We start from the raw sequence: 13340 nt of genomic DNA, 5'->3' as shown, positions 1-13340 counted from the left end.
TGTGCAATCCATGATCCTTTGCCTGGAATGGAATTGTGAGAACAAACTTAGAAGTTTAGGATTAAAATGGTTTACATGAAATCAGCGTTTGGAAGAATCTTTCCAACCCTTAATTAGCTGGATAGCTTTCCGACCATCTTAGGAGATCTGCCGTTAAAAGAGAACATTCTCTGGGAACGCAGTGTTTTTTCTTGCACTCTGGTAAGGCCACAGAGCCGGTAGGGCTGCCTTGTGCTAGTTACTGCCAAGAGTCACTAACAAGCAACGACATGAGGTGCTGAAATCACCGGGTTGTGGGCCTCCAACCCGAGCAGAAAACAGAAAACCGCCAGGCCGCTTCTTCGCGCAGGGGGAAGAGGGTCATTTGTCAGGGCATGTGGCGGAGGAACAGCCGGGCCAAGATCTGCCATTCCAGTGTTTCAATACTTCAACTCACCCTGGTCCACAGCAACACAAGCCTGAAATGTATATATGTGTGTGTGTGTGTGTGTGTGTGTGTGTGTGTGTGTGTGTGTGTGTGTGTGTGTGTGTGTGTGTGTGTGTGTGTGTGTGTGTGTGTGAGTGTGTGTGAGTGTGTGTGAGTGAGTGAGTGTGTGTGTGTGAGTGTGTGTGAGTGAGTGTGTGAGTGTGAGTGTGTGTGAGTGAGTGTGTGTGTGTGAGTGTGAGTGTGAGTGTGAGTGTGAGTGAGTGTGAGTGTGTGTGAGTGAGTGAGTGAGTGAGTGAGTGAGTGTGTGTGTGTGTGAGTGAGTGAGTGAGTGAGTGAGTGTGTGTGTCTGTGTGTGTGTGTGTGTGTGTGTGTGTGTGTGTGTGTGTGTGTGTGTGTGTGTGTGCGTGTGTGTGTGTGTGTGTCGGTGTCGTTGGATTTTCCAGCATCTGCTCATTTTCTCACACTGGTCCATTATTTATTTATTGGTTCATTTTGGTTTCCTTTCTGCGGGACTATTTCCCGAGCATTTTGCAGCCTACCTGAAATTCTACGATGCGAACCATTTCCCACTGCGGGTCACGGAAGTAGTTACCGTCACTGTAGAATTTCCTTCCAGCTGACAACAACGGGCAGAAACTCCAGAATGTGACTACGCTACGGGAGTGGTCTGAACATTGACACTGCCGCGACGCGACGTCACCTGGCTGGGAAAGAGGGAGGAACAGGTATCCCTATAAATACTCAGACAACAGTCACAAACTCAGAGAACAGAGTCATAAACTCAGAGAACAGAGTCACAAACTCAGAGAACAGAGTCACAAACTCAGAGCTCTGGTGAAGCATCGGACTACTGGGAGCAAAAATGTACAAAAGATTTCCGCTCAACGTTCGAATCATTGGATTAATACGACACAAAAAGCAAAAGGTAATCTATTTTATAACTATTTATAAATAGATGCAAATAACGTCCCGTCCTGTATTATTCGAGTATCAGGTTAAAATGTTGTCCTCATTCCCCGTGTTCTGTAATAGTTCTATCAGCTGTACGTTAGTATTTATATTAAACTTAATTTTTTTTTTCCATTCCCAGTCTTACCTTGCCTCCGTTCTGTGGTCGGATCGAAATGATGTTATTGTGTACAGAACGTTTGACGAGTTTAAGAAACTCCATGTAAGTATTCCGAAACTAGGTAACTTTTAAACAACCCCTCTTCTGTGGTGCTGGCATATTTATCTATTTTACTTCTTCTGAATGACAGAAAACGGTTGTAAAGAAGTTCCCGTTGGAGGCAGGGCGCATTAAAAAGTCAGATCGAATGATTCCAAAATTCCAAGGTAAGATGAATGTAAACTTGAGATCAAAACCCAAAACTCAACTACAGAATTATGTGTCTTGGTTTTGGTAAATATTAATAAAACTATAAGAAATAATCTTAATTCTTGAGATAAACTTTACATGCCTCGCGTTACTTTAAAACAATCTACTCGTCAATTTGTTCAGTAACTATCACCAAAAGTGCTTTACTGATGACCTAAGTTCAGGATGTGAAGTATTTTGCCTACCTTGCAGATGTTTCCCGGAAGGAAAAACGACGCACCCAAGTAAGTAAGTCGGTCCTCAGAATGGGCATACTGGAACATTACTGCTCGGAGCTATTGCGAACCAGTGTTAAAATCTCAGAGGATCAAGATGTTATCCAATTCTTCCTCCCCACCGAAAGTGACTTGGCGCCGTCTTTCCCCTCGGACAGGTGAGTTTACGAAGTACAAATCAGTCCATCCAAAAAGTTATTAGGGGTTACTTGAATTTGTACCTGGTTACCCCTGTATCAGAACTCTAAAGATTATTTCCCGTTGATCAGTTGTATTGATACAAACCTTGTCTTTGTAGTGTTATCATCATGCCATCTGCAATCGGACGGAGAAAGAATACATGGAAACGCACACGCGCAAAAAGTATCGAAACCATCACACAGCCGATGGCCTCGGAGAGTTACAAGTGCATTGCTACTTATGAGGGAAAAGATAACAGGAACAATCCGTTTAAGGTGTTGGAGGACGAAGTAGTTGATGTCATTACCAAGAACCCATCAGGTATATTTTTTTGAAACAAACCCGGACTTTCTCTTTGCCGTCACATCACGGGAGCAGATAGGAAATCGATTATTTAGTTTGAGGAACACACACACACACACAATGCTGGAGGAACTCAGTGGGACTACCGAAGTGTTTAAGCCCGAAACGCCGACTGTACTCTTTTCCAGAGATGCTGTCTGGCCTATTGAGTTCCCCTAGCATTTTTGGGTGCGTTGCTCGGATTTCCAGCATCTGCAGATTTTCTCCTGTCTGTGATTTAGTTTGACGACCCATTGTGATGCATAGTGCTTTGGTTAAGGATGAGGAGACTCGACCAGCTCTGCTACTGGAAGGTTCCAATTCTGCAGTTTCAATGAAACGTATTTTGGAGAAGGTTCTTAAACGTCCATTAGAAAATATTAATGATATAAAACAGCCCTGATTAGGTGTGGTGTGGCAGAAACAATGTTATGTGGCACTATAGCTCACTCCAGTAATTAAATGGAAGTTTCCAGAAAAAAAAAATCGAAACGATTTTTAGTGGGTGGTTCCTACTAACCATTGGTGTAGCTGTTCAACATTTCAACAAAACAAGAACTAGTATGTTTTGTAATTCATTTTGTTAAAATGAAAGTGATAATTACCACCAAAGCAGATCATAAGTTTGATGGGAATAAACCAGAAAACAATAGAAATGTTCATCAGGTCAGTCAGCACATATGGGGAAAAGCATTTAATATTGATAAGCACTCATCAGAAACTGAACCATTAACTCTGCCTCACTCTGCAGATCAAGTATCCAAGATAAAGTTAACTTTATTTGTCACATGTGCATTGAAACATTCAGTGAAATGTGGTGTTTATGTCAAATCAAACCAGTGAGGATTGTGCCGGGCAGCTGGCTGGTATCACCACACTTCCAGCACCACAATTCACTAACCCTAACCGTACGTCTTTTTGGAATACGGGAGGGAGCTGGAGCATCCGGTGCACTTGGAGGAAACCCACACAGTCATGGGGAGAACATACAAACTCCTCACAGACAGTGGCGGGAATTGAACTCCAATCGGTAACTGCAAGTGGTACAAAGCGAAGCACTAACTGCTACACTACTATGTATCTGTAGCTGTAGAGAGAATTTCCAGAATTTTCTATGTAATTCCACGCCCTCCCCTATGTCTGCATTATTTGATCACAGCAATAGATGTTTGATGTAGATATTCACATGAAAACTTCTTGATCTAAAATGTCACAAAATTTGTTTTGTAGGCTGGTGGCTTGTGGAAAATGAACGGAAACAGTTAGCCTGGTTTCCTGCTCCTTATCTCAGGAGTCTCATGTCTATGCCGTTGGAGAGTGAAATAGATGGTAAGTTCAATATGTCTAGGCATCTCTTTGAGTACTGGAGTGTCACCCAGAAGCAACAGAAGATGCTAGAGAAAGACAGTGAGTGAGTCAGGCAGGATCTAAAAGAGCAATGGATGGCTGATACTTCATGTCTGTACTCTTCAGCTGCCCAGTTGACTATCCATTTCCCTCCACGCAGGCTGCTTTACTCTCTGAAATGGGTCTCCATGTAACACAGAAACTAGATTTAACAAAAATTAGCATGGCGCAATTAGAGATGAGATCAATACCAAAGGACTGTAGGGACATCATTTATATACGATCTCTGCAGTATAATATTCAAATCTCTTGACAATTTCTAATTTGTGTACTAGAAAACTTAAATTATTTTGCATATTAATTAAAATCAGAATCAGGTTTATTATCACCAGTATGTGTCGTGAAATTTGTTAACTTAGCAGCAGCAGTTCAATGCAATACATAATATAGAAAAAAATAAAATAACAGTCATAATAAATAAGTAATAATGAAGTTACTATGATAGTATTTAAGGCACGTAGGCAGCTTGTAATTGAACACTTATTAACTTGTAGAATTTATCTCTTCTCCTCAACCTTAAACAGCTCTTCTATCTTTTTCTTAATTTGGCACTGTTTGGCATCTATGAAAGCTATCACACTGTTAAATTCCAGAGTCTGATTCTGTGCTACATTCAGGCTGAAAGAAAATGCAGAATTAAGACCCACATTTTGAGCCATTAAACCCCAATATCAATTGCATTCCAGAAAACTATCTAAAAATGTCAGGATGTGCTTATTTTCTCCTTTTACCTTTATAATTGACAAATGAAAGCCAATTAAGATCCCTGTATTTTTTGTAGATCTTAATTAAGCAGAAGGCAATGTCTTATTATACTTCAAATAATTATTTAGCAATGTCAACATGTTTGAAAAAATAATTTTGGTCTTTTTCAGTTTCTGTAGATTATGGATCTCAGTATTACGCTATTGAAAGCTATGAAGCAAAGAATGAAGATGAACTATCCATGCATGTTGGAGCCATGGTTGAAGTCTTAAAGAAATCTACTGATGGATGGTGGCTTGCCAGGTTTGTCTTAATTTCTTCTTAATTCTTCACCAATAGTGTCAGCGATAAATTGTGAATTACATCTAATCAGCAAGATTTGTACTTGATTTGAAGTTATTAATAATTATGTAGCTTCTAAATGTAGCAAAATCTTTGATTGAAATTTGTGACAAAGTAAAAGAGCTTTTTAAAAAGTTTATCATCATCCCATTCAGGATATCTCAAAATGCTTCATAGCAATGAATGTGATAAAATATAGTTCCCACAGTTGTTGTTTCAAGTGTTAATATTGAGTCTAAAAAACACCTTCATTATATCAAGGCATAGCTAAATAGGAAATGGCATCAGGACTTTTGGAGTCTGGGAGAAATTCTAAATGTGCTCTAATTAGTATCAACAATTTACAAAGCATTAAATTTACCACTGTGCATTTTGAAAACTGTGAAGCAACTTAAAGACTAACTTTCATGATTTTATTGATAAACAGGTATAATGGACTGTCTGGATATGTCCCATCTGTCTATCTTCAGCAGTACAAAAACCCGCATTCAAAATTCCAGTTCCTCACCAAGGCAACCATGTACAAATCTACCCCAAACCTCAGTCTTCCTGACAAAGATCCATGTATTCAATCAAGTAATGCAGAATCGGACAATACTAGCCATTATTTGTCAACTACAAATACCAAAGATGTCACCAGAAGACACTATCAGCAAAAATCAATGTCTATTAACTGCTTGACTGATGAAAACATATTTGACAATGAGTTAAACTTTCATGATGTAGATCAGTTAGAAAATTTGAGTGATGATGGTAGCATGTCCACTGTAAGTTCAAACAAGTCACATTTATCTGAAGACAGCAGTTCAGACAGTCTCAACAGCTCTCAAAGCTCTGTTGACATGGCAGAACTGCTTGAAAAGAACCAATTCACATCTAAAAATCTGAATTATTCTGATGAGAAAGGGAGTGATTTAAGAAACATCCTTGAAGCTTCCACAAGTGAGAATAACTCTACTGCAAATCCTGTACCCAAGATACCACCAAGGCCACAGAGAGAAGAAATATTGTCAAGATGTACAACCTTAACCAAGAACATGATTATGAAATCCCAAAATAATTTTGCCATTAAGCATACCAAAAAAGTTGAAATCACTCATTGAGAGTTTCAGTGAGAAATGAACTATTGTTTCTATTCAAACAATAAGCAAGTTAACAAAAGTATGCAGAAGCTGCAGTTTTTATATATTCATTTGGAAAATTTGGTAACCAGATTTTCCAATATCTTACTGGTTTAACGATTTGTTCTGGTTAATGTGCCATTTTTTACTTAAAGGATTTAATATTTCAATCCTTAAATTCTGTCACAAAGAACACTAACTACCATATTATTTTTTAAAAATTCTTCAACTGCATTGCAGTCTTTATCTTGTACCACAGAAGTGTAGCGGTTAGCACAACGTTATTAGAGCTCAGGGCATCGTGGATCAGTCCTGGCGTCCTCTGTAAGGAGTCCGTACGCCCTCCCCATGAAATGCAGGGGTTTTCTCCCGACACTCCAATTTCCTCCCACAGTTCAAAGACAAATCTGGTAAGTCAATTGGCCATTGCAAATTGTCCTGTGATTAGGTAGGATCAGGGTTGTTGGGGGCTGCTGGGCTGTGCAGCTCGATGGATTGGAAGGCTCTATCCTGTGCTATATTTCTAAATAAATAAATAAACTGAGGTGGTAGTTAACTCTATACACTAGTGTAATTTCAATGAATATGATTATGTAACTCTAGATTTATTATATAATTCTAGAAAATCATAGTGAACTGAACATAGGAATAATTTTCAATAGATTAATCATAATAACTAAATGTACATAAATTTAATGACTTAATTGAGTAATTTAATCAATATAAGTTGTTCAATGAATTAAATTAGTTCTCAGTTAGAGATACCATCATACAAGTTTGAGAATCAAAAAAAATACCAACTCCAGACTCTGGAAATATGAAGTAAAAACTGAAAATGCTGAAAATACTCAGCAGATCAGGCATCATCTGTGGAGAGGGAGACAGAGCCAGCACTCAAGGTCAAAGACCCTTTTTCAGAACTTTCTTTGATCAAGGTATGTGAGGGAAATACAATGGTGTTTCAATGAAGCTTGAAAATGCAAACAAGTGTTCTATTGGAAACCTCAGTTGCCGTAATTTTAAAAAAATGTGGATCTACCATCAGATACTTTTAAAAGGCAGCACACCATTACAATGTTTGTCCAATGCTAGTGTAGCATCACTGCTCCCGAAACAATCAAATATGCCATTTTACTGCATCAAAATTGTTAAAAGTTAGTTCAATAATGTGAACTAATACACTTTTAATAGATGACTGTCAATTGACAAAAAGCTACAGGATATGTCTACAATTCCCTTGTATGCTTTTTCTTTCAAAAAGAATTAACAAAATATTGAGTATCAGGCAAGGGTAATACTAAACTTTCAGTAACTGGAACTTGGGCCCTCAGCTGTAAAATTTTGTGGTACCTTAACTTTGTGTATAAAGCAGGCATATGAACAAACAACTGTGGACAATTTAAAGAGTTCAAGAACACTACATTATCACCTATTGAAAGGAAAATCAGTAGTGCTATCTGAATACAGTCGTTAGACAATTGTTGAATTAAAATTTGAATGTACAGTATTGTATTTTCCATAATGGAAAAAATACTGTTTTATTATCTATCACCTACTTATATTAAGACATGTTACCATGGAGGATAAATATTTTCTTTTGCTTATTCTGTCCTCTGTGTTTACGTATTCTTGGTTCCTTTGTTCCATTGTATACTTTATTTATAAATATGTTAAATTTACCATATATATTATATTTTGAAGTTTTAATAAACTTATATAAGTATGTGTTATGTGTGAATACGCTTCATTTATTGCCTGAAGGAACTTGTTTGACTTATCTTGGAAAAGAAAACAACTCTTCTACACACACGTTGGTTATTTAAATTATTGTAATACAATCAAAAGCTACTCCTCGTCCCCATTTTAGATTCACGGCATCTTCAGATTTTCAATTTTCAAAATGCCAGATAAATGACACATTAGCTTGGCTAGGGTTAGAACAGGTATTTGTAGCCATGGATCCACAGCAAAATGTCTGTAGGTAAAAATTCTGGATTCCAAAATGCAACTGGCCCCAAGGATTTCGGATAAGGGATTGTGGACCTGTATTGCATGCATCACAGGAATCTACAGTGTTAAAGACACATTTGATTAGTCAGTGTTCATTCTGCTATTCAATGGTATATTAAATTCAACTGTAAATTAAGTGGGATGCAAATCATTTACCCGACCTGAAACAAAATATTTATCAGACACTTCATATTAAAATTTTGCTGCGATTCTTAGTCCAGTTGCTCTGTAGAACATTTCACACACTTTTTCACTTTATGAACAACACACACAACTGCAAGAACTCAGCAAGGCAAAGCAGCCTTCATACGAACACGACCAGAATCTCAGGGCGATATATACTTTGGTATTAAATTTACTTTGAACTTTAAACAGATCTGTACAGCCTTGAGCGGACTATTTATTCTCCTCTATTGACACTGCCTGAATTGCTTCATTCCTCTTGCATTTTTGTGTGTTGCTTAAGATTTCCAGCCTCTGCAAAATCTCGTGTTGATTTATAAAGAGTAAATATCTCCTCATAGTATTGTGATTATACATGAAGTCAACATTCGTGCAGATATTGGCGAAGTTGAAACCATGCTTCTTTCAAAGTCTTTGTGAAATTCATTTTATTCTGAGGCAACACATTTGCCAATGTCCAATAATTTAATAGCTGTGTAAAATTTCTACGGCAAGCCATTCTTAGTTCTACCGATCACCTGCATTCTACACTTCGTGGCCACTTATCAGGTACAACTGTACACATTCTCATTAATGCAAATATCTAATCTGCCAATCATGTGGCAGCAACACAATGCATATAAGCATGTAGATATAGTCAAGCTGCTCAATTGTTATTCAGACCAAACATCAGAATGGGAAAGAAGTGATCTAAGTGACTTTGACCGTGGAATGATTGTGTTGGTGCCAGGTGGACTGGATAGAGTATCTCAGATCCTGCTGATCTCCTCAGATTCTCACACACACAACAGTCTCTGGGGTTTACAGAGAATGGCATTAAAAACAAACAAAAAAGTCTAGGGAGTAGCATTTCTACGGGCAAAAATGTCTTGTTAATGAGAGAGGTCAGAGGAGAATAACCAGACTGGTTCAAGCTGGCAGTAATTCATGCATTACAACAGTGGTGTGCAGAAGAGCATCCCTGAATGCAAAACATGTTAAAGCTTAAAGTGCATGGGCTACAGCTGTAGAAGGCCAAGAACATGTCTAAGTACACTCAGTGGCTACTTTATTAGGTACATCTTGTCCTATGTGTATGAACCCTGGTTCTTTATTGCCTTTAAGACAGTCTATTCCTCTATTTGTTTCCTCCATTACTTAAGAGGACTCGAAAACAGGGGTTCCCAACCTTTTTATGCCATGGACCCCTATAATTAACCAAGGGGTCTGTGGACTTTGCCATTTATTGTTGTTTTGTTGGCAAACATAGAATCTTTAGTCACTTATGTAATTGAAAATTACTACGGTTCTAGCACTGATCATTCAGGCATTCCATTAATCACAGGTCGAAAGTAACCTGTCGATCCCGATTCTCTATTTCCTGTGCAATACCTATCACTGGCATTTGTTAACTTCTCTGTAACTTCCTTATTCCCATAAAAATACCCTTGTCTCATATTGTTTATTTCTTATATTCTTCTTTTTCAAACTCAGAGATTTTCATTTTCATTTTTTTGTCAGCTCTTCAATTTTCATCGATCATCTTTGTAGGTTTCTAATACTTGCACGTCCCCCAGGCTTACTTCTACACTTTTGATTGTATTTTCCTACCTCTCATGCCACCTAAACTGTTATTAGCTAGTCAATTGGAATTATATGCCCTGTGGAGCTTTTATTTCTCAAGGGAATGTATATTCCTTAAAAATCATAAAACCATTCCTTCTTTCTTTCTTTTTACAATATTTTTATTCAGAAGAAAAAAAAAGATTTACAGTGCAACACATAGATACATCACAACATACCTTGTGTACATTCATATATTGTAATAAAATTGATCAAAATGTTATAGCATAACACATAAAGGTATACCACTCTGTAATCAAAAATTTAAAGATAGGTCATACATCATAAAAGAATTTTTTTTATATATAATAAAAGTCAACCCCCTACCAACTACCAAAGAAAAAAGCTGATGGATGATAATGGATAATTAGAAAAAAAACATATTCACTTAAGAAGAGAAGATTAAAAATATACATAAAAGTCTGTGCACTGTTAAACTTTATAAATTGGAAAAGTAATTTAGGAAAGGTCCCCAAATATCATAAAAAGATTGTTTTGAATTTAAGACTGAGCAGCGGATCTTTTCTAAATTTAAATAAGACATAATATCACGTAGCCATTGAAGATGTGTAGGAGGGGTAGACTCCTTCCATTTAAGCAAGATTGCTCTTCTTGCTAAAAGAGAGGTAAAAACTAAAACCTGTAGGTTAGGAGTATTTAAAGTTATATCTTCATTTGCAATAATACCAAACAAGGCAGTAAGGGGATTTGGGTCAAATTGGACCCTAAAAAGTTGAGAGAAGTTATGAAATACTTACCGCCAAAACTTTTTAATTGTAGGGCAGAACCAAAACATATGAATTAAAGAGGCATCAGCAGAGTTGCATTTATTACAAAGTGGAGAAACATTCGGGTAAAAACTGGAGAGCTTCTGTTTAGAAATGTAAGCTCTATGAACCACTTTAAATTGTAGAAGAGAATGACAAGCACAGAAAGATGATTTATTAACCCGTTTAAGAATTTTATTCCACCTATCATCAGAAATCTGACAATTTAGGTCATCCTCCCAAGCTTTTTTTATTTTATCTAAAAAGTCTTGTCTAGAATCAATCAACAAGTTATAGATACCAGTAATAGAACCATTAACAAAAGGTTTTAAATTTAAAAGATCATCCAGTAAATTTTTATCAGGACCTATAGGAAAAGTAGCTAATTGGAAACGTAGAAAATCCCTAATTTGAAGGTATCTGTAAAAATGTGATTTTGGGAGTGCAAATTTATTTGACAATTGGTCAAATGAAGCAAGAGATCCTGAGATAAACAGGTCCCCAAAACACTTAATACCTAATTCATCCCAATCTTTAAAGACTTTATCAGTCATGGAAGGGATAAAAAAAAAATTAAGGAGAATGGGAGATGATAATGAAAAATTCGCTAAACCAAAAAATTTTCTAAATTGAGACCAGATCCTTAAAGTTTGCTTAACAATTATGTTATCTGTTGTTTTATTTGCTGAAAAAGAAGAGTATGATCTAAGAAGAGAGACAATAGAGGAATTTTTGACAGAATTAACTTCTAAGGAGACCCATGATGGGCAATCTTTAAGATAAATAGGACCAGAAAGTAATATTCCTTATATTGGCAGCCCAATAGTAAAACCTAAAATTGGGTAGGGCTAGTCCACCCATCTCTTTATTTCTTTGTAAGTAAACTTTACTTAAACGAGCTTGTTTATTATTCCAAATATAAGAGGTTAAAATTGAATCTAAAGAATCAAAGTACGTTTTAGGAATAAAAATAGGGAAGGCCTGAAAAAGATATAAAAATTTAGGAAGAATCTTCATTTTAATCAAATTAATTCGGCCAATTAGGGATAAAGAAAGAGGGGACCATTTAAAAAGCATCTTTTTCACATAATTCAATAAGGGGTTTAAGTTTTCTTTTTAGTAATTGCTACACCTAAATATGTAAATTGACTTGTAACAACTTTGAACGGAAATTTGGCATTTGATGACATTAGGTCATTTAAAGGAAATAGCTCACTTTTATGTAGGTTCAGCTTATATCCTGAAAAAGAACTAAACTGGGAGATTAAAGAAAGAACCAAAGGTAAAGAAGTTTCAGTGTTAGAGATAAAAAGTAAAATATCATCAGCGTATAATGAAATTTTATGAGACATACCTTCCCTTAGTATACCAGAAATGTCCTTAGCTTCTCAAAGTGCTATTGCTAAGGGTTCTATAGCTAAAGCAAAAAGTAAAGGACTAAGAGGACATCCTTGTCTAGTTCCCCGCTGTAATTTAAAGGGCTTAGAAATTTGGGAGTTAGTAATAACCTGAGCGGTAGGAGAGAAGTAGATTAATTTAACCCAACAAATAAAATTAGGCCCAAAATTAAACTTTTCTAAGGTCTTAAAAAGATAATTCCACTCAATCCTATCAAAGGCTTTTTCTGCATCTAAGGATAATATACACTCTGATATTTTTTTGGTTGGTGAATATATCACATTCAATAACCGACATATATTAAAATGTGAGTAACAATTTTTAATAAATCCTGTCTGGTCATGTGATATAATAGATGGTAGAATATTTTCAAGTCTTCGAGCTAAAATTTTGGCTAAAATTTTTGCATCAACATTTAATAAAGAAATCGGTCTGTATGAAGAACATTCAGCTGGATTTTAATTTTTTTTAAGAATAAGAGAAATAAAAGCTTCATAAAAAGATTGAGGGAGTTTACCTGATTTAAAGGACTCTGATAAAACAGAGGATAAATAAGGTGTAAGTAACATAGTGAAAGTTTTATAAAACTCCCCAGGGAAGCCATCGGGTCCTGGGGTCTTACCAGAATGTAAAACACGTATAGCCTCAGCCACTTCTTCATTGGAAATAGGCTGATATAACTGTGTTAGACTATCAGCAGACAATGTAGGAATGTTGATATTACAAAAAAAAGCATTCATATAGGTATCATCTGAAGAAGAGTCAGACTGATACAAACTTAAGGTAAAAGTCTTTAAATACGTTGTTAATTTCAGAATGGTCGGATGTCTTAGTTCCATTATCTTTAAAAATTTCTGTGATTTGACGATTAACTGTAAAAGAATTTAAGTGATTGGCTAATAAACTACCAGTTCTATCCCCGTGAATGTAAAATTGAGTTTTATCCCTCAACAACTGTCGTCCAATTAGGTAAGTCAGCAGAAGATTATACTTGGATTGGATTTCAATACGCTTATTATATATACTTGGATCTAGAGATAGGGCATACTTTCGATCAAGATCTTTTAATATCGCTGCTAAGTCAGACCTTTCTTTGTCAGTTTTTTTCTTTATATAGGTAGAGTAAGAGATAATTTCTCCACAAATATATGCTTTAAAAGTATCCCAGACTATATTACCAGCAGTATCTCCTTTAAAGAAAAAAGTAATATGGTTTTCCAAAAACTTTAGAAAATTTTTATCAGATAACAATGATAAGTTAAA

General features: G+C 36.2%; 1 protein-coding gene across 1 annotated transcript; it reads left to right on the top strand.

The window, feature by feature from the left end:
* The first annotated feature begins 1178 nt into the window (after nt 1-1178).
* On the top strand, nt 1179-7842 carry LOC140735549 (NADPH oxidase organizer 1-like). Its single transcript, XM_073060733.1, has 8 exons — nt 1179-1352; nt 1518-1598; nt 1687-1762; nt 1998-2178; nt 2319-2521; nt 3773-3871; nt 4825-4957; nt 5424-7842. Exons 1-8 carry the CDS (start codon nt 1290-1292, stop codon nt 6097-6099), a joined length of 1512 nt encoding a protein of 503 aa, XP_072916834.1. The 5' UTR covers nt 1179-1289; the 3' UTR covers nt 6100-7842.
* Nucleotides 7843-13340: the final 5498 nt, after the last annotated feature.

Source organism: Hemitrygon akajei, chromosome 11 (assembly GCF_048418815.1).
Source record: "Hemitrygon akajei chromosome 11, sHemAka1.3, whole genome shotgun sequence".
NCBI classification, from domain to species: Eukaryota; Metazoa; Chordata; class Chondrichthyes; order Myliobatiformes; family Dasyatidae; genus Hemitrygon; species Hemitrygon akajei.
The sequence above is the reverse complement of the archived record's forward strand: the minus strand, read 5'-3'. Positions and strand labels throughout refer to the sequence as shown.

Coding starts and splice junctions, on each gene's coding strand:
- LOC140735549 (XM_073060733.1), top strand. CDS start 1,290: ATGTACAAAAGATTTCCGCTCAACGTTCGAATCATTGGATTAATACGA. Junction 2,179..2,318: donor CCGTCTTTCCCCTCGGACAG/GTGAGTTTACGA, acceptor TTGTCTTTGTAG/TGTTATCATCATGCCATCTG. Junction 3,872..4,824: donor GTTGGAGAGTGAAATAGATG/GTAAGTTCAATA, acceptor GGTCTTTTTCAG/TTTCTGTAGATTATGGATCT.